Here is a 20,944-nt window from a genome sequence, read left to right as displayed (position 1 = left end):
ACCCGTGAGCAAGTTTAAGGTTTCCTGGCTCACTCAAATTTCCTAGCCAGAAACAACAATATAAATGTCTAGTGATCAGCTTAGAAGACAAGTTGGAAGACTATTGTAATTGACATTGATTCTAGTCTGACTCACAACGTTGCCAACCTAGTACTTATGTACATGGTATTGCAGCTAGGAGCTTCCCTCTTCATAATTCATGTTTCATTTGACCGGGCTTGTCAAAACACATTGATTTATAATCAACATATTGTTGACTGGTTGAATATGAACAAACATTTATCTTAGATATGCTTCTTCACATTATCTCCGTCGATGTTTTAATTTTTTTCCTACGATTGATATTTATGCTACACGTTAGCACTTCCGTTTCGTGTTGTCACCCAATTACAGCGTGATTTTGTATTATTTGAACGATAGATTACGCAATTTGCGAAGACAATCATATAATTTAAAACCTTTTAATATTTTAAAACTTCGTTGGATCTTTTTCTTTCAGTATAAAGTCTTATTTTTTATTTTTATATTTGTAGTAAATAAAGTTTAAAATTGTTCAGTTTTTAAAATAAAATGTTTACCATGTTATAATAATTGATCTTGCAATTTCTATATTTTTGGGGACGTTTCTTTTCGACAAATTCGAAATTGGAATGTTCCTTTTAGTCTCGACCATATTTTACAATTTTGTTCGATTATTTTCAGCCCCCGATAAGTCTGTACGAGGTAAGGAACTTTATGAGCACGTTTAGTGCTAATATGTCTTATATACAGGAGATAACGTTTAGGGTTGCTTGATCAACAGAGGATGTGTTGCAGTTCTGATATTTACGTTGCTCACGCTTCTGTACTGCATATACACTGCTCTCAGTTCAAAGTATGTATCTCCAGTGTGATTCCGACAAATGGCAGCAAAATAATAAATCAAGCTGCAGATGAACGTTTGCAAGAATTAGCTGGAGTGCCATCACCGACAAAACAACAATTAATTCCGGGAGATAAAAAAATATAACAGCAGGTATAACACCTGGAAGTGGTCTGCGTGGACAGTCGTTATAGGCAACAACGAATATAAATAAAAATGTTCAAGCGTGTATCTGATCCAGTATTCGACATGGATGCACCAGTCCTCAAAGATGAATCAGTGTATGATTATCAGTATTATTCTTATGAAGCACGTGTATCTGACGCACGTAGACCAAACGAGCTGCAAGAGCAAGATACAAGCAGATATTTTCTGCCCTTTGAGGCATTAAACGAGATCGAAGGGAAACTTCTGAAAGCAGATGATACAGCATACAGAATTTTATATCGAGCTGGTTTTGTTAATAATGGTGTTATGGCGATCTTTACCAGCGCCGCCTACATCACTGACAGAAAAAAACATTGAATCATGTCTCGTTGTGACGTTGCCACGAAGATATTCCGATGTTTATTCGAGATCCACTGGTCCGTCAATGATGTTTGCCAATGATACCACTGATCAACACGCGAGCAATAACGTAACATTGAATACCGCTGAAACTAAAGTCACATCGATGAATGAAAATTTCAACCTGGGATTTGCAGAACTTAGATCAATGTTTACCGACGATGAAGAATTTTCTTGTGTAATTTCGCTGTCACATATCTTTAGATTTTGCAGACATGTCAGAAAAGGTATCTTTGGTGCTAAACACACGGTGGTACTTGTCAGAAAAGCCACGATAACAACGCGATCTGGTGACCTAATGCAGTTAATGCTGGTAAAGTGAAACTAACAAAACCTTCATTGTGGATGCCAACGATGACGTTATCACTCCTTGAAGAACAGTGGCTGCTCTTTTTAATGGATAGCGACGGTAAGGCAACGCTGTCGTGGTTGACGATGACCACAGATAGCGTCCAGAGTAATGTTGCTGGGTTATTCACAAGGCTGATATCATCGCAGCAGGGATCATCAGCCCCATGACACATATTTATAGCGTTTCTGGAAACTGCCAGGTTAGACTTACAAGAGCGAAACCCAATGGTGTTTGATACTCTCGGAGTTAGTGGTCATTTTCTGAGAATAAATGAGCATCAAAAACCATCCGAAGAAGTGTTATTGAATTTAGAAAAGGAACATGTTGCACATGGGTATCATCGGTTGATGTCATTTATGTGGGGTGATCGGAATATGATCTGGTTGCTGATTCTAGTGTGCAGATAACTGCAGGTTTCTCAACGCCGTATCCGATCTATTATTTCTCACTGGAAGACTTCGATTTGTTTAGACAATCTGTCGTCGACATACACTTCCGAGCTCGTGTAGCATGATTACCATCTGATTGTTACAGAGTAATTGATGTTTATACTGTCAGACAAAACAATGTTGCTTGAAGGTGTTGGCGGACGAAAGAGAGTGGTTGACGTGCCCGAAGAAAATATGTTTTCCGAACATATAATTTGATCATTCATGATGTTATAATGTCATATCATCAAACCAATGTTACTCTGGCACCCGGTCAGATTAAGAAACAGATCGGCGTCAAAGATTAATTCTCGGGCACAAAATACTCTGAATCAGAGGCGTTGCATGGCCCAAATAAATTATCGTTGATTGAACGTCAACTCAAACACAAAAATGACGCCAAGAACTCAAGAACGTGTGTGAGACTTGATCTTTCTGAGACTGCAATCAGTGATACAACAAAAGGCGGTATATTTCCGTTTCTAATGATGTTACAAGAGTTAATTTCAGCAGCTGCTCCAGCTGTTGCAAAAGCATCTGCACTTGGTACCGTTGCAACAGTTGCCGGTGTGACACTGAGGATAGCAACAGGACTCGTCATAAACACCTCAACGATAAAGGGACGAGTTCCAATATTACAAGGAGAGTACCGGATACTTTGCTCTAAAGCTCCCAATGTCCAATTTTGATTTACCTGATGCTGCTCGGCGAAAAAACTTCAGAAGTGTTTTCATGCATGATCAGTTACCTCATAAACAAAGTCGTGTTGAAACAGGTGTCATTAATCTCGATGGGAATTCTTGCCGTGTAATAATTGGGTTGCAAACGTGGTAGATCCACATGGAGTTGTTCATTTTGATTCGTATGGCTTTGCAACACCGAGAGAATGTTTACGATATAGGGGCTTAGCCGGTGACATGCCAATCTAGTATTCAACATTACCAACACAGACGATAACGTATATACCAATATGGGGTCCAGAAGTGCTTGCGGTACTTAACACTGTGTCAAAGTCATCAGCGCTGGCGCATAAAGTCGTGCACGAATATACAAGTGGTCGTTTTAAAAAGGTTAATAGTTTATATTGGTAGATATTTACGGAAGATCTGCATACGTAAGTGCCCAGGTGAAGGTGATCTGCCAGCGCATGTGACGCGAGATGAACTTGCTTTTCTTATTCGTCTCACCTGGGTTGATCGGGATGAGGTTGTTATTTTTCAGGATCATCAAGGACTGTTAAAGACGAGCAATATTAATTGGGCTGATATTATCCTGCGAGTTTTACTTGCAACCAACGATAACATCATGGTATTTTCCGGCGAGGGAAAAATAAAACAACTCGAATATATCAATTGCAGAGCTTCGTAAATATGTTTCTATCTCCGGTGGCTCAATGACCAGTTAACTCGTAATAAACTGGAAACACAGTTGCTGGCTTGGGAGAAATTAAATTAGCAGATGACGCTGCAACGAAGAAGTGCGTGGAGGGCAATGTCGCGATAAGGACTTCATTAACGAGAACAGGTGATTAACCGCATTACGGTCTGAGTAACATGTTAATGCAACCGCTTTTACGAGCCATCTCAGAAACTATCAGAGTCTTCTTCAAGTCACCCATGATTGTTTTGGAAAACGAATATCCGTCCGCATAGTTCAGTGATATAGTCAGAGTCAAAATCTCAATTTAAACGATTTTCACGTCTATCTCACAAATATCAGAATTAGTTGGAGAACTTCAAAAAGAGATCACAAAGATACTTAAATACAGATATTGATAAGCTGAACACTATAATGAATGACGTGCACAACATTGTGAAGAGTCCATTTATACTAGATTTTTTTTTAAAACTCGTTCCCAGTGATGGCAACATTTAATCTGTTGAAAATAGCGTACGTTGGAAATTTGTTATGAAAAGAGCCTATCAGAATGCTGTCGCACAAATTTCTCGCAAAGAAAAGAATGATTATGATGTTAATAGAGCAGATATAAACGGTATTGAATTCAATTTTATAGACGGTAATAAAAAAAGTCATTATTTTATCCCCCAAACAATCTATCATTTTCAAGATACAAACCCGAGTGAGATTCGCATAATGCACTGAACACTGCCAGAATTAACAAAAATATCTTTGACTATTAAAGTCATTGCATTTGCTGAGACACTGTCACTTACCGGGCCACAATAGGTCACACACAATAATCATATTAGACAGGTCGATAATTCATAATGGTTGATATTTAGTGAAAATCTGCTACTCGCAAAGGTCCCAGTGACATTGATTTACCAAAATATGCGACACGAGATGAACTTCCCGATGTTATGCGCATCGCTGATGTCTACCCAAATAAAGTTTTATTTTTCAGGATCAGCAAAGACAATTAAGGATGAGCAATACCACCTTGACATAAAATATGTTGCGAGTTCCAGGTGCGACCGAAGATAACTTAGTGGTGTTGACTAAAACCGGGAAGATTAAAGACTCGAAGGAATCACTTCTAACAATCGTGGAAGAGATTGCTGGGCGTATTAGAAGACTTGGAGACGTAATGTATGGCGGTATCAACACGAGCAGGCATACAAGTATCAATGCGAGAGAACCAAAATCAGACGATGGCGTAGCAACAACAAAAAATACATAGACACCCACACCACCACGATCAGAACTAAGATCAGTAAATGCGTTGCTAAAGCTGGTGATACAATAACTGGCGATCTCAACATGAGCGGAAGTAGCATTGCTAATTTGAGAGAACCAATATCAAACGACGACGCTGCAACAAAGAATTACGTCGACAGCAGCAGAATAACGATGACGACCTCGTTAATGACAATCAATGACGGATTGACCAGGTTCAGGTGAGAATACACTTATGATGTAACCGCGTTCGCAAATTTTCTTGGCAATGTCGAAAGATCAGAGCACGTGACACTCTTCCTTAATTTTACTGTAAACTACCACGGTGGGAAATAATAATAATAATAATAATAATAATGAGGACTTTGTATAGCGCCTAATCTTTAGAAACTGTAAGCGCTTTACAACATTAGACAAGACCTTTAAGATAAAAAACATATAATAATATTATTACAAAAACAAACACCGTGAAATTGGAAAAACATTAAAAAATAAAAACAAACATGCTGAGAATATTTCAGGTAGGACACATTATTAGGTCTTTAAGTCTGTTCTTGCAGTCGAAATAAGTGAGTTTTGAGAGCCCTCTTGAATGTGATCACTGTGTCATTGTGTCTAAGTTCAGTGGGAAATTCATTCTACGTTGGTGAAGATAAATGAAAATAGTAGATTGACGGTTTCTCTGCACAAGAACATGAAAATACGCAACATAATCTGCAAGTGCTATTTGAGCAGTATCTGATTGAATGACCAAATGATGATCATAAAGGAAAATAAATATTAGTACAATAAGACATGCGTTGTCGGTAAAACAGATGCTAGGCAATCAATAAGATATGCTAACGAAGAAACAAAAGTAATTACTATTTAAAAAAAAGTTATTTCTTGATCATTGCAAGACCACAGAAGAACAAATATCTACGTTCAAACAACCCATACATTATAGCCTGATTTCGACGGTATAATTGACGAATACTTTCCAAAGATCTTGCCGCATGAGAGAAGTTATAACCCACTCAAAATATTGTCAGACATAATAACAATTCAGTAGGTGGTGGTCGCCATACCTCGCCAGGTATTATCAATATCACGACGATGATTGATGTAATTCAAGTTTGTTAAACAGTCGACGGTAGCTACCATACCTCATCTGGACAAGCAATAGGGAAGACTCAGCAGGGATTTGTTTTTTTACAGTTTTTCTCCAGATGTCCCTCCGGGTCATTGGATTGTGTCGGTGCTAGTTAATCCTGCTTATTTACGATGTCATAATCCATTGATGTCACGAATACGTTTTGGTCAAACCGACCAAGACGGTAATCTATTGGACATACGTTGTGAATAATTGACCTTTAGTTTCATTGTGCATGACAGACCATAGCCGTTACCATGAGAAGAAGAAAAAACATTGCTTTTCGTTATTATTTTGTCGTCAATTTTTGTTGTTGTTGGGGTTATTATTTTCATTCTGTGAGAATCTTAATAGATTCCAACACAAGTCGCTTTACTTGTCTCGCACGTGCACTTACAGCTGTTCGAGTTTTATATTGTCAAGACAAACCTGTTCGTATTTTTTCAGTGACGCTTGAGAATGGAACAGCTTTAGCTATATGATGTTGTTCATGTAAATCCGCCAGAAAACAATTCAATTTCGCGTTGGAGTAATTTGATAAAGCTGTACTTTGCCGTAAGTGTATATCTGCCCTCTTCATGTCGCAGCTGTATTATCTCAAAATCATCTTTGATTATTGTAACATTATACATGTGTAACTGACCAATGAGAACCCTCTGTGCATGAGTCATGGCTCCAGTGGTACTATCTACAGGCGTCTGCCTCTTTGATAGCACTCTGTATTAAGACCTCACAGTAGTCACTTATATATATCAAAGTTATTGATAGTTAGAACACGGCGTCTCATCTTATGTTTTAACACAATAACACAACAATTATTCAACATCCAGTTCAATCGCCAGACCATCGTGCTGCAATTGTTCGATCGTAGAGATAATCTCGATAATATTTTCCTGGTTCATTATACAACAAACTCATTTCCTTAAATAAAAGATTGTATCGAGACTACTTTGATAGCGCGCTGCTGAATGGTGTAAACGTAAACTGATGAATCATGCGGGGTTTTCTGAGCATGTGGAAATAAATCTTTCAACTTACCTATGTCCATTTCGCCGGGTCGTGCAGTATTCCATCAAAAAACCTCGTTCATATTAGATCGTATTTGCAGTCTGTGAAAGTGACCAGATTACTAAAGTAAACAGGTATTTTTTGTGTGATGTATCTTGTTAGTCGCCATATATTTTACTCTACTAATGCCAAGAGTTGGAGTGTTTGCTTTTCTTAACATAGTACCATCTGAGCTAGTAAAATCATCAAACACAAGTTTTAGTGCCCGATACTTTACTTTTTCCATTTAGACCAGTGACATTGCTACGTAAGTGCCAAATAAAAGGCAGTAGCCCCGAACGCTGTATTATCGCGGTATTTAATGTTCTTTTACGTGCATATTAAAACTGTTTTGCTATTGTTGCTTCTTATAATTTGTAAAGTTTCACTGACTTTCCCTTTTTCTAGTGCTATAAAAAATCGCTGTCAGTCGAAGCGCGTAAATGTAAATTAGTCAGCAGATAATGGTTGATCCAAACTAACGTACCATGGGGGAACAACTCTACATTATCGCGCTATTGACCTAACTTACGATTGGTAGCACGCAGGTATTATAAAAAACATAACATACAACTTACCTATGAGAATAAATGTTCACAATTGTACTGGCATACACGAAAGGATTAAATGACAAAATCGAACACACAAATTTAATTCATGTGCAAATCCATGAATAACAACATTACTAACTAAAAGCAAACATTATTTAACTTTATATGCATTTAAATTTTATATCCAATGTGGGCAAAGCTATGTAAACACATAACAATTATTTTACTATTATTATTGGAATATTATTGATTTTAAGAACGTTCAACTCTATGTGTGTGTGTGTGTGTGTGTGTGGTCACATCGCTACGATGTCTGCAGTATGGCAGTTTATAGTGATGTCTAGCAGCGGAGCATCATGCCGCAGACATGTAGTATCGTGTCCCATCTCACTGACCCAGTCCGATTAAACTGACACCAGGCCGACCAGTCCTAAGACTAACCTCTTAATGCTGAGCGTCAAGCGAGGCAGCTGTTAATACCATTTTTGTAAGTCTTTGTTATGAACTCGGCCGGGGATGGAACCCACGACCTCCCACATTTGAGGCGGACGCTCTTACCACTAGGCCACCGGAGCGGTTACGTTTAACTTTTATTTTATTCTTATTTACGCACGAGACGAATGATCATAAGCAACATTCTGTTAATTTTGGCCCATATTGGCTACCATAAAATTGCAACCTAACCCTTGCTAGGACATGTATATGTCAGCATCAGTATATATGGCCTATATTCATCAAATATCAGACGATACACTGAATATATGATCGTAATCAAAGCCAATGAGAGTATAGCAAGTTCGAGTGGAATTTATTATATGATGATCAACGTAACTGCGTGCACTTTACAAAAAAAGTGATGATCAGTCAGTTTCATTGTAAACTTATAAAAATTGTTGACAGTTTAGAGTCTATTGTGCTGTAAGATATTTGCTGCCTTACTGGCTACAGCTTTACAGATGAAAACAACCGCTAGACTGCGCGTGTCCAAAATTAATAGGAAAATTAAAGTTTGCCGGGAAAATATAGTGCCCACAACAATACAACTTCGGAGTTGAAATTTGACCTAATGAAACATTTGTCGATTCGTAGCTTAGGATAAATAGTGGTAGAGACGTTACATGAGCTCCGTGTAAATCGAAGGTAATGTGAGCTGAGGTGAAACATTGTCAGTCACGTAAATACATCACGCATACATTGTTTGGGTGCATACATTGTTTGGGTAAGTTGATCTGATCGTGAAATCACAATTTGGAAACCATTATGATCACAATACGTGTGTAGGTCACGAAAGCTTCCGTTTGACACAAGCGTCTGCGTGTTTTGACGAGTCATTATTGACAACTCGTGTACATTCCGTAACCAGAAAAAATCGACATCAGAAGTGTAGATGAACAAAATTGAAAGGTACGCAATTCACAGGTAACATGTTCGCAACTCAAAATAAGTTACTAATACTAAATAATAATAATATGATTCGGTGTAATATTTTTCAAACAATCGTGACCGAGACTTATTGTCTCCCAAGTTTGATAACGTAGCTACTGAAATCAGGAAGTGATCGACGTATAGAGACTAAAATTAGGGTGCTACTGTTGAGGTCATTGAGGACATCGTATGATACAGAAGTAACAAGTTTTTGTCCCTTATGAAGTTAGAAGCAAAGGAATTTTCAATTCTGTCCTTTAGATTATGATGTAGAATATTCATTTGCAAACTGCCATTTAAAGATAGTGGAGTTTTTGGACAGGTGCCCGCTTAAGATATGCAAGTGAAGTTGGGCATATAAACTGTCCCTAAGATACACTGTTTAATTCAGATCAGAGTGATTTATTGTTGGGTGAGCATATTATAGATATGCATATATTGATAGATAATTACAATCTTTTATACAGGGTGGACAATTTAAATAAAAAAACCAAAACTTGGTTGCCAGCACCTAGACTGTCTAGTCCGTAGCAGATTCTTCTGGTTGCTTATAAAACATTGTTTAGGAAGAAATAATTGCTAAATTATTTCAAACTTAGTTATTAATTTCCTTCATATTATGTGAACATTAGTGCAATGATTTCAATTTTAATTTTTATTTTATCTTCAACAAAACCAAACAAAGAGGTGTGTTTCCTGTTGACTGGTTTTAAACTTAGAGTAAGCAGTTCATTTTTGTTTAAACATCATATATATTTAATGTGATTGTTTTGTAGATTTCCTTGTTTTTTTAAAAAATACATTTTTTAATTTTTTAATTTAATCCGGCGGGGGGGGGGGGGGGCGGGGTAGGTGCTAGTGTCAGAAGTGAGAATCAGGGACTCTTCGCAGACTGGAAACATAGTTTTTGTTTGGTCCAACCCATACCAGTATTATTTGGTTGACTTTGCATCCTTACATGTTTTAAAACATCACCAGCATCAGCTGGTTGTCCAGGTACACTTTGATGGATTGGGTCATTTGCTGCCAGTTTTAAATTGATTTATGATGGGGCAATTTATTATATTTTTTTACCATTGGTTGTTTTCCAACAAAAAGAAGGCCTTACTTCTATAAAAGTAGAAGTAAACAAGAGAGAGATCATTGAGTAAGTAGGCTGTTAGGTAAGTAGGTATATATATATATATATATATATATATATATATATATATATATATAATAATGAGGACTTTGTATAGCGTCTAATCTTTAGAAGCTTTAAGCACTTTACAACATTAGACAATACCTATAAGATAAACAACATATAATAATATTATTACAAAAACAAACACCATGAAATTAGAAAAACATAAAAAAATAAAAAACATGCAGAGAATATTTCAGGTAGGAAACATTATTAGGTCTTTAAGTTTGTTCCTGCAGTCGAAATAGGTGAGTTTTGAGAGCCCTCTTGAATGTGATCACTGTGTCTTTGTGTCTAAGTTCAGTGGACTATTCATTCCACGTTGCTGGGCCCTGGTATGCAAAAGAATGCTGTTCATATGACTTTGTATTCATAGTGGGAATAATGAGTATATGATTGTCAGAAGAGGAGCTTAAGTTTCTTGCTGGTATGTACACATGGGTGAGATCGGATAGGTATGTTGGATTAGAGTCTGACAGTGAAACGTAGCACAGAGAACAAATTTTGTGTTTTGATTCTGGATTGAATGGATAGCTAGTGTAGGGTACAGAGCAGTGGGAAGGTGTGCTCTGATCGTGGTACTCTAAGTATGATCCGAGCAGCTGTGTCTTGAACTTTTTAAAGTTTCTGGAGTAGATATTGAGATGAACCAAACAGAATTGAGTTATAATAGTCCAGTCTTGAAAGTACTAATGAACACATAAGTGTTTTAGTGGCATCAACTGAAAGATATTTGCGAATTGAGCTGATGCGTCTCAGCTCAAGATATGCAGCCTTGCATATGTTCATGACATGTTGGTGTAATGTGAGAGCACTGTCCAGAGTAACGTTTAGGTTTCATACCGATTGTGTGAATTCAATGTTGGCGTTGCCGATATTTATTGTTTGAGGTAAAGGATGTGAATGAGAAAGTCTTTATGTTGTGATCAGAATGATCTCAGTTTTATCATCATTCATCTGCAGCTTGTTACATGTCATCTATGATTTCACATCAGAAATGCACCTCTCTAAACCTTGGATGGTAGCATCAACTTCATTTGGGTGGCTAGATTTGTATATTTGGATGTCAACAGCTTACAATTGGTGAGACACTGGATGATGATCTATGACACTTGAGAGTGACTGAGTGTACATAATGAAGAGAACAGAACCAAGAACAGACCCCTGTGAAACACCACAACATAGATCAACTGGGCTGGAGTGTATTCCATTTGCAGATACAATTTGTGTCCTGTTGACCAAGTAGGACTTGAACCACAGTAAGGCTCTATCATGAATGCCAAATACATGCTGGAGACGGTGAAGTAATATATCATGGTCTGTTGTGTCAAATGCTGCAGACAAATCAAGGAGGGTGAGGACTGTAATCTTTCTGCTATCCAATGCAGAGAGAATGTCATTAACTACTTTTGGAAGAGTAGTTTCAGTACTGTGGCAAGGGCGATACGCAGATTGTACATTGCTTAAAAGACTGTTTGAATTTAGATGAGATACAAGCTGGGATAGAACAAGCTTTTCTAAGATTTTTGATATGAATGGGAGATTAGAAACTGGGCAGTAGTTCTTTAAATCATTATGGTCTAGTGTTGGTTTCTTCAGCAGAGGCTTTACAATGGCAGTTTTTAAATATATATATATATATATATATATATATATATATATATATATATATATATATATATAGGCATGTATGTATATTATAGTCTAACAGCACATCAGCAAAATCCAGGCTAAATAGCAACGGGTAAAATTTATGCTTTAAAAATCATAAAGGTAATGATATTGCTAATGTTGCAAAAATGCAGAATAATGATAGAATTGAAATGAGTAAAATGTTTCCATACTTTAAGGATGCTTTCTCTTTTTATATGTTAATACAGGATATATTTCATTGTGTGGTACCAAAAATATATTTAAATGAGTGGCAGAGCCATTTGTTAAACTATGTAGTTTTTGGTACCACAAGATGAAATATATCTGGTATTAAGTTAGGAAAAGAAACTTTTCATTTTATTATATACCAAACTTGCTGCAGAATAAAAGTTTTCAAGATTAAACTCATTCTTTGGCACAACATGCTCACTCCCACACACTTTTCACTAAATTCACCAAAATGTCTTAGCCTGATCATATAAATATATGTGACTAGATTTTATTTACATTTTCAACCTTAGACAGTCAGCTAGCCAACCTGCCTCGACCAACAAGTAGATCTCAGTTTTTTTCTGACATTTCTGGTAGTGTTGACCAATTGTGTGAGGTACTATTTAGAATGAAATTTTCCAGTCAAAACTTGTGCACTGCTGGCCACTTGTTTATAATGAATAAATTTATTTTGACTGACTTTTGTATGCTGCTATTAAGTAAAATCCCACTCCTTTTAACCTATAGCATTAAATTCTTCAGAACACTCACTTTTTTAGCATTAATCCCTGTCAGAACAGAACACCTGTGTATCCATCCGTTGTTGCTGACACGTGTGGAAGGCAGTGTTACCTCAGACTACAACTAATGCATCAAGACCATCTAGTGAGGACTATATAAGATATGCTTTGTAGTACATAGTGTTGGCTAGGACCAGCTTTGCACTGCTACATGAGAATGCTTGGAGGATGGGACTTTCCACCAGCCTCACTATTCATGAAGCCACAAAGAAGAATGCCACAAACATACAGCAAAATCTGACTACTACAGTACTATGATCACAGAAGGTTCCAGCTGCAAAGAGACCTTTGATATTATGAACAAACTGATGTCAAGGAATACATTTACACCACTTCCAATCATCTTTTCTCCCTCTCTGGAAGGCCTTCCAGATCTTTTTGCAGATTTTTTCCTTGAAAAAGTGCAATGTATTAGAGATAAGTTTGACAACACAAATCCAGTTGAGTCATTATCACCGTACAGTTGTGATACAGATTATACAGTACAGTTGTGATAGAGATTATACTGTACGTTGCGATACAGATTATGCCCAACAACCTTTGCCAGAGCTTGAACCTGTGTATATTGATTTGGTGCATGGAATTGTGACGAAGAGTGCTCCAAGGTCACTTGAACTTGATCCAGTTACAACATCACTCTTGCTTGAGAGCTTTGATTTAATATGGCCGTCAGTAACCAATGTTATCAATACTTCTCTCTCATCTGGAGAATTTCCATCACTTTTCAAAACCGCCATTCTGAAGCCTCTGTTGAAGAAATCGACACTTGATTCTTACGATTTAAAGAACTACCACCCTGTTACCCACCTCTCATTCATATAAAAAAATCTTATAAAATGTTCTATCCCAACTCGTAGCCCATCTGAATTCAAACAGACTTTTTTACCAATGTACAGTCTGCATATTGCCCTAGCTATAGTATTGAGACTGTCCTTTGGATAGTGGAAAGATTACAGCCCTCATCAATGACTTGTCTGTGGCATTTGACACAATTAATAGACCAAATACAAAATGTTTTCACTGTACTATATTTTGTAGACTGGCTCCAGTCCATTATACCTATCTGACCTCACCCATATGCATACCACTCTTAAAAATTATGCTTGTCTTCCAACAGTCATATTCTCATTGTACCACTGTTAAAGTGAAGTCATACTGACAATGTTTTTTTGAATACCAGTGTCCAGCTATGTGATATGAATTGCCAGTAGATCTTACAAATCAAAGAGGCTGTGATTTAATTTAAGAGTGGTCTTCAAGCTCCCCTGTTTTGACTTTAAGAACAGACTTCAAGACTTAATAATGTATACTTTCTTAATTAATGTCAGCATGTTTACGTTTGAAAGTTCATGTTGTTTGTTTTGTAATCTTGTCATTGTGAATGCTTTTGTGTTCTCTACTATTGTAAAGAGCTTAGTGCTTCTAAAGATTAGGTAGTGTTCTTAGTCGACATTACTATTACAATTATTATTAGGTACTGTTCTAAGTCGACATTATGATTGCTATTATTAGGTAGTGTTCTAAGTCGACATTATCATTGCTATTATTAGGTAGTGTTCTAAGTCGACATTATCATTGCTATTTTTAGGTAGTGTTCTAAGTCGACCTTATCATTGCTATTATTAGGTAGTGTTCTAAGTCGACCTTATCATTGCTATTATTAGGTAGTGTTCTAAGTCGACCTTATCATTGCTATTATTAGGTAGTGTTCTAAGTCGACCTTATCATTGCTATTATTAGGTAGTGTTCTAAGTCGACCTTATCATTGCTATTTTAGGTAGTGTTCTAAGTCGACCTTATCATTACTATTATTAGGTAGTGTTCTAAGTTGACGTTATTATTGCTATTATTAGGTAGTGTTCTAAGTCGACGTTATTATTACTATTTTTAGGTAGCATTCTAAGTCAACATTATTATTACTGTTATTATTGCACAGGTTTTATGCAGCAAGCAAGGATAGATGGAATGTAAAAGTGCTGGTAATCACTCCAGGTTCAAAATTGCTATCATCCACAGTCTAATAGTGTAAAATCCAATTCCCGTAAAGCATCATGGGTACGCCAAGGGGAACAACTCATGACCTGGCAGCTCTGAATGAACTGACAGATGAGATTATTCTGGAAGAGCTTCATATACGATACAGCCAGGACATCATATATGTGAGTAATCAGTTAGAATTAATTGGCTCTTATTTTGTAAAGGAATTTAAACTCTATAGATTCTGTTTTCTTTCTAAACATGGTAATGGTCAGGTATTATGATGAACATTTGGTACATTTACTCTTTGGTTTCATGCAAAGTCTACATGTTGTGATATTTCCTTTGCTTGTGTCTAAGTTAACTTTAATAATTAGATATTAGAGGAGACTAGCATTGCTCATGTTGTCTTTCATAAAAAGAACATAAGATTTTTGGGATTCAGAAATATTTATAATGTGTTTGAAGCCTGATTGTGATCATTCCTCACAAAGTTGCTAACTAAATATCAACATTTATGTCAATCTGTGACTCAGCCTGCAAAGTATCTCAATCTATCTATCTATATCTATTTATATATAAATTTGCTCTTGCCTTAAAGCAAAATAAGAATAAATAAAAAGTAGAAGATCATAACCAGGAATTCTCTAAACCATTTTGCTGCAAACTGCCAGGCCGGAAGTTCACTGGTTTTAAAGTTTTATCTTCTTTTGATGATAGTTATTATAAATAGTCATTCAATTCTGCCTTCATTCAGTTTCATTTCTCTAGAACCTATGTGAAATTAGCAGAGGTTTGTTGTACAGGTCATGTATTGTACTGGCCACTTATATATGGTAAGTCAGACTTGTCACAAATGCATATAAAGATAGCAACTTCATAAAGGAATTGTCAGTCTAATAATTGATAATGTATTATAGAATGAATTAAATTTGTCAAGCATATTATAACTCCAAACATGGTGAATAGTTTTAATTATCAAGGTTGCTACAGGGCATCAGGTTGATATTTTTCACTTGCCAGTTTTCAATTTAAAATCTAGAGTGCTGATAAAGCCTGTCTTTGAATTTACAACCTGGACTGCTGATGCCATTAAAGTTATCAATAAAGTTGCTGTATGCCATTGAAGTTATCAGTAAAGTATGTTTATGCCATTAAATTTATCAGAAGATATTTGATGCCATTAAAGTTATCTAGAAAGTGTCTATCCCATTAAAAGTATCAATAAAGTGTCTTTATGCCATTAAAATTATGAATAAAGTATCTTTTTGCCATCAAATTTGTCAGAAGAGGTAGGCTGTATGCCATTACAAGTATAAATAAAGTTGCTGTATGCCATTACAAGTATAAATAAAGTGGCTCTATGCCATTACAAGTATAAATAAAGTGGCTCTATGCCATTAATGTTATCAATAAAGTTGCTGTATGCCATTACAGGTATAAATAAAGTGGCTCTATGCCATTACAAGTATCAATAAAGTTGCTGTATGCCATTACAAGTATAAATAAAGTGGCTCTATGCCATTAATGTTATCAATAAAGTTGCTGTATGCCATTAAAAAATAGTGTTTTATGCTATAAAAAGAATCAATACAATTGCTTTATGCCATTAAATTTATCACTGAAGTTGCTGTATGCCTTTAAAATTATCACTAAAGTGTCTTTATGGCATTAAATTTATCAGAAGAGGCTGTATGCCATCAACATAATCAATAAAGTGTTTTTATGGCATTAAATATATCAATAAAGTGGTTGTGTGCCATTACGGTTATTTATAAAGTAGCTTTTTGCCATTAAGTTTATCAATAAGGTAGCTGTATGCCATTAATTTTATCACTGGTGCAGCTGTTTACCATTAACGTTATCAGTAAAATGTTTTTCTGCCATGAATGTTATAAATAACACATCAGTATGCCATTTTCAAATTTTATTTCAGTATAATCAAAAAAAGAATTGCTGAATTAAATTTTAAAATGAATACATTCTTTTGTTTCAGACATACATTGGAGATATACTAGTTTCGATCAATCCCTACAAGACATTGAATATATATGGGGATGAGGTAACAGTATGCTTTTTTTAACATATAAATTGGAAGATAAATAACCTAGCATCTGTTCCACCATGCAGTATATCCCATTTTTTCATGACAACTAAAAGGTAATTCAAGTAGTTAGTACCTCCTCAGTGCTTGTTTACATGCTTAGTTTTTACTGTAAACTTCTAAGCTTTAATTTATTTTGAAACAATAGTTTTTTTTTGTTGTCTTTCTTCTTTGGTTGTCCCTTAAGTGATTTTTAAATGAAAGGTCATTAATGAGAAGTCCGATATGAAAGCATTCATTAATGAGATGCCCAATATGAGGGCATTCATAATGAGATGCCCGATATGAGGGCATTCGTTAATAAGATGACTGATATGAAGGCATTCATTAATAAGATGTCCGATATGAGGGCATTCATTAATGAGATATCCGATATGAAGGCATTCATTAATGAGATGTACAATATGAAGGCATTCATTAATAAGATGTCCGATATGAGGGCATTCATTAATGAGATGTCCGATATGAAGGCATTCATTAATGGGATGTCTGATATGAAGGCATTCATTAATGTGTGATACAAGGGAATTCAGCAGGTTTTTGACAACTAGAGAGGTTTTGATGCTGTAAAAAGGGGACTGTCAGTAGAGCAATTGGGCATGTGGTAAATAAAACTTCCTTTGTTAAAACGTATCCTTCACACAACAATTTATCACTTTTTAAAAGTCAAATGCTATATTAGTCTCTTGACTTTGCTTTTCAAATGTTTTACTTGCAAGAGGCATTTAAAACACCTTATACATTTATTCATCCTTTACGTTTATAATCATACACACCTATTACATCAATAATCAGTCATCCATATTGCATCAATAATCAATCGCACCTGTTGCATCAATAATCACACCTATTGCATCAATAATCAATTACACCTGTTGCATTATGCATGGGAGGTTTTGAGATGATGCAGTCTGTACTCAGATCACGTGTCAGTGAAAGGCTTAACAAAATGATAACAGACATAATAAAGCAGTGGAGTGTAAGCTTGGATCATGTGTCAGTAAAAGGCTTAACAAAGTGATAACATACATATATTGGGGTGATAAGTTTGTGCTCAAATGCATTAATCTAATCTTATTGGAAGTAGGAACAGGCTAAAGCATATTTATAATTTTATCCTATATCAAATAGAAGAAGAAGAAGTGGAATAAATAGTAAACATTACAGGTTTAAGGCTGTCTAGTCGAGAGATCTGGAGAGACATTGGGGAGGGCTTTTGTTGGGCACATGAGGAGTAAAATGGCATGTGTGGCAGAAGGTGGATATCACGGGGAGGTAATGATCCACCATTTCTGTTTAGCTGAATCACTATGCTATATTCTACATATGTAAGCATGCAAAAAATATCACCTCTCTTTATGAGGTGTAAATCTTGAGCTTGAAAGTCCAGATCTGTATCCGTTCATAAAGGAAAAGGTTTACTTTCATAGAATGCCCTTTATATACAGACTTGAACATTTATTTGTACAGTGAGGCCTGTCTTGAGACCTCCTTCTTTCAAGAAAATTTGGTCTCAAGACAAATGGTCTTATAAATAAGGTTAATACATAAAGCAACCTTGAGTCCATGCAAAGAATCTGGTCTTTAGTGACAGGTGGTCTTCCAAAATAGTGGTCATTCCAGTCCGGTTTTTTGTTGTATTTATAGATTGGCAGCAGGTTTGTAGACATGGATGCAGTGAAACAGTTGAGGCCTCACATCTATGCACTTAGCACAAGAGCCTACCTCACCCTTCAGCGTTCACATGTCAACCAGTGCTTTCTGGTCAGTGGAGAATCAGGGGCAGGTAACTCAATCAATTTTGATTATTTACCTTTCATTCTTTTTAATTGTTGTGATCAGGTAATTTACAGAACTATATAAGTAAGTCCTTATAATGACCCCAGAATGTGCAGGTAGACAGATTTGGCTTGATTGATAAATCTTTCATGATAATGGGACTTTTATTGTGAAGGGCATTACTGACTGCTACTTTTATAGGATTTGGGTAAGAAATAGTGCACAGTAAATGGGGTAAGGTATGGATGTTTACTGCAGGATTTATATCTTTAAGCTACTGGCATTAAATCGATAACTCCTTTTACCTTTGGCAGCAAGAGAGCATGTGGTTATGGAGAATTAAGTTTCTTTTTAGTCATAGAAGTTTACTGATTAAATAACTTCTTCCTATTTTTAATAATATGCCCCTTCAAAGAAATATTTTTAAACTCCCAGTGGTCTGTGTAATCAAGCTATACTGAACTTAATAGCTGAATAATCCCATATTTATGTCAGCAAGAAATTTTGGTTAATGATCTCATGTTATTACTGTATCGCTCTTTGCATGCCAAGGTTTGAAATTCTTCACTCAATACTGTTTCATGGGCAAATTGCATGACTATATTATTTAATTCAAAATGTGCCTTTCTTCATTCTGTTGTTGCTTGAAAGAACCAGAAAATGGATTTGGTCTCTTTTTTTTATGATTACCATATCATATTTATGGAGGGGTGTATAGTGATACCTGTGTCATTCCTATGGAGGGGGGGCATAGTGTTGTCTATGTCATATCTATAGATGAGGCATATCATGATGCCCATGTTATGTACTTGGAAGTAATATATAGTGATTTTTCATGTCATATCTATCAAAGGGGCATACAGTGATGCCTATGTCATATCTATGGATGAAGCGTATAGAAATGCCGGTGCCATACTTATGAAAGTGGCATACAGTAATGACCATGTCATGTCTATGGAGAGGGCATATATTGATGGTGATGTCATATATCAGTAATGATCATGTCATGTCTATGGAGAGGGCATATATTGATGGTGATGTCATATATCAGTAATGATCATGTCATGTCTATGGAGAGGGCATATATTGATGGTGATGTCATATATCAGTAATGATCATGTCATGTCTATGGAGAGGGCATATATTGATGGTGATGTCATATATCAGTAATGATCATGTCATACATGTGCAGGGGTATATGTTAATGTCATATCTAGAGGGCATATAGCATTACTTGTGCCTCTCACTTTAAATTAGTCTTGAAATTGCCCATGTCCCTTATGTAAAATCAGTCTTGAAATCGCCCATGTCCCTTAATAAAATTAGTCTTAAAATTGCCCATGTCCCTTATTAAAATTAGTCTTAAAATTGCCCATGTCCCTGACTTTAAAATTAGTCATGAAATCGCCCATGTCCCTTATTAAAATTAGTCTTAAAATTGCCCATGTCCCTTATTAAAATCAGTCTTGAAATTGCCCATGTCCCTTTCATAAAATCAGTCTTGAAATCGCCCATGTCCCTTATTAAAATTAATCTTAAAATTGCCCATGTCCCTTATTAAAATTAGACTTAAAATTGCCCATGTCCCTTATTAAAATTAGTCTTAAAATTGCCCATGTCCCTGACTTTAAAATTAGTCTTAAAATTGCCCATATCCCTGACTTTAAAATTAGTCTTAAAATTGCCCATGTCCCTGACTTTAAAATTAGTCTTAAAATTACCCATGTTCCTGACTTTAAAATTAGTCTTAAAATGACCCATGTCCCTGACTTTAAAATTAGTCATAAAATTGGCCATGTCCCTGACTTTAAAATTAGTCTTAAAATTGCCCATGTCCCTGACTTTAAAATTAGTCTTAAAATTGCCCATGTCCCTTATTAAAATTAGTCTTAAAATTGCCCATGTCCCTTATTAAAATCAGTCTTGAAATCGTCCATGTCCCTCATTAAAATTAGTCTTAAAATTGCCCATGTCCCTTATTAAAATCAGTCTTGAAATTGCCCATGTCCCTTACATAAAATCAGTCTTCAAATCGCCCATGTCCCTAATTAAAATTAGTCTTAAAATTGCCCATGTCCCTTATTAAAATTAGTCTTAAAATTGCCCATGTCCCTTATTAAAATTAGACTTAAAATTGCCCTTGTCCCTGACTTTAAAATTAGTCTTAAAATTGCCCATGTCCCTGACTTTAAAATTAGTCTTAAAATTGCCCATGTCCCTGACTTTAAAATTAGTCTTAAAATTGCCCATGTCCCTGACTTTAAAATTAGTCTTAAAATTGCCCATGTCCCTGACTTTAAAATTAGTCTTAAAATTACCCATGTTCCTGACTTTAAAATTTGTCTTGAAATTACCCATGTCCCTGACTTCAAAATTTGTCTTGAAATCGCCCACGTTCCTTAAGTAAAATCAGTCTTAAAATTGAACATGTCCCTCATGTAAAATGAGCCTTGACA

At 35.9% G+C, this 20,944-nt stretch overlaps 1 protein-coding gene across 1 annotated transcript in view; it reads left to right on the top strand.

Annotated features, from left to right (window-relative positions):
• Window positions 1-8,893: 8,893 nt before the first annotated feature.
• The window catches only part of LOC149773204 (myosin-IIIb-like), a 108,878-nt gene continuing 96,827 nt past the window's right edge, over window positions 8,894-20,944 (top strand). The window contains exons 1-4 of the mRNA XM_089946664.1: window positions 8,894-8,980; window positions 14,565-14,787; window positions 16,602-16,667; window positions 18,357-18,495. Coding sequence (XP_089802790.1) covers window positions 14,680-14,787; window positions 16,602-16,667; window positions 18,357-18,495 — 313 coding nt within the window. The 5' untranslated portion in view covers window positions 8,894-8,980; window positions 14,565-14,679. The remainder of the gene's footprint in view (window positions 8,981-14,564; window positions 14,788-16,601; window positions 16,668-18,356; window positions 18,496-20,944) is intronic.

This window comes from Sinohyriopsis cumingii, unplaced genomic scaffold (genome assembly GCF_028554795.1).
Source record: "Sinohyriopsis cumingii isolate HCF-2022 unplaced genomic scaffold, ASM2855479v2 utg000813l, whole genome shotgun sequence".
Lineage (NCBI taxonomy): Eukaryota > Metazoa > Mollusca > Bivalvia > Unionida > Unionidae > Sinohyriopsis > Sinohyriopsis cumingii.
This window is presented reverse-complemented; position numbering and strand designations above follow the sequence as displayed.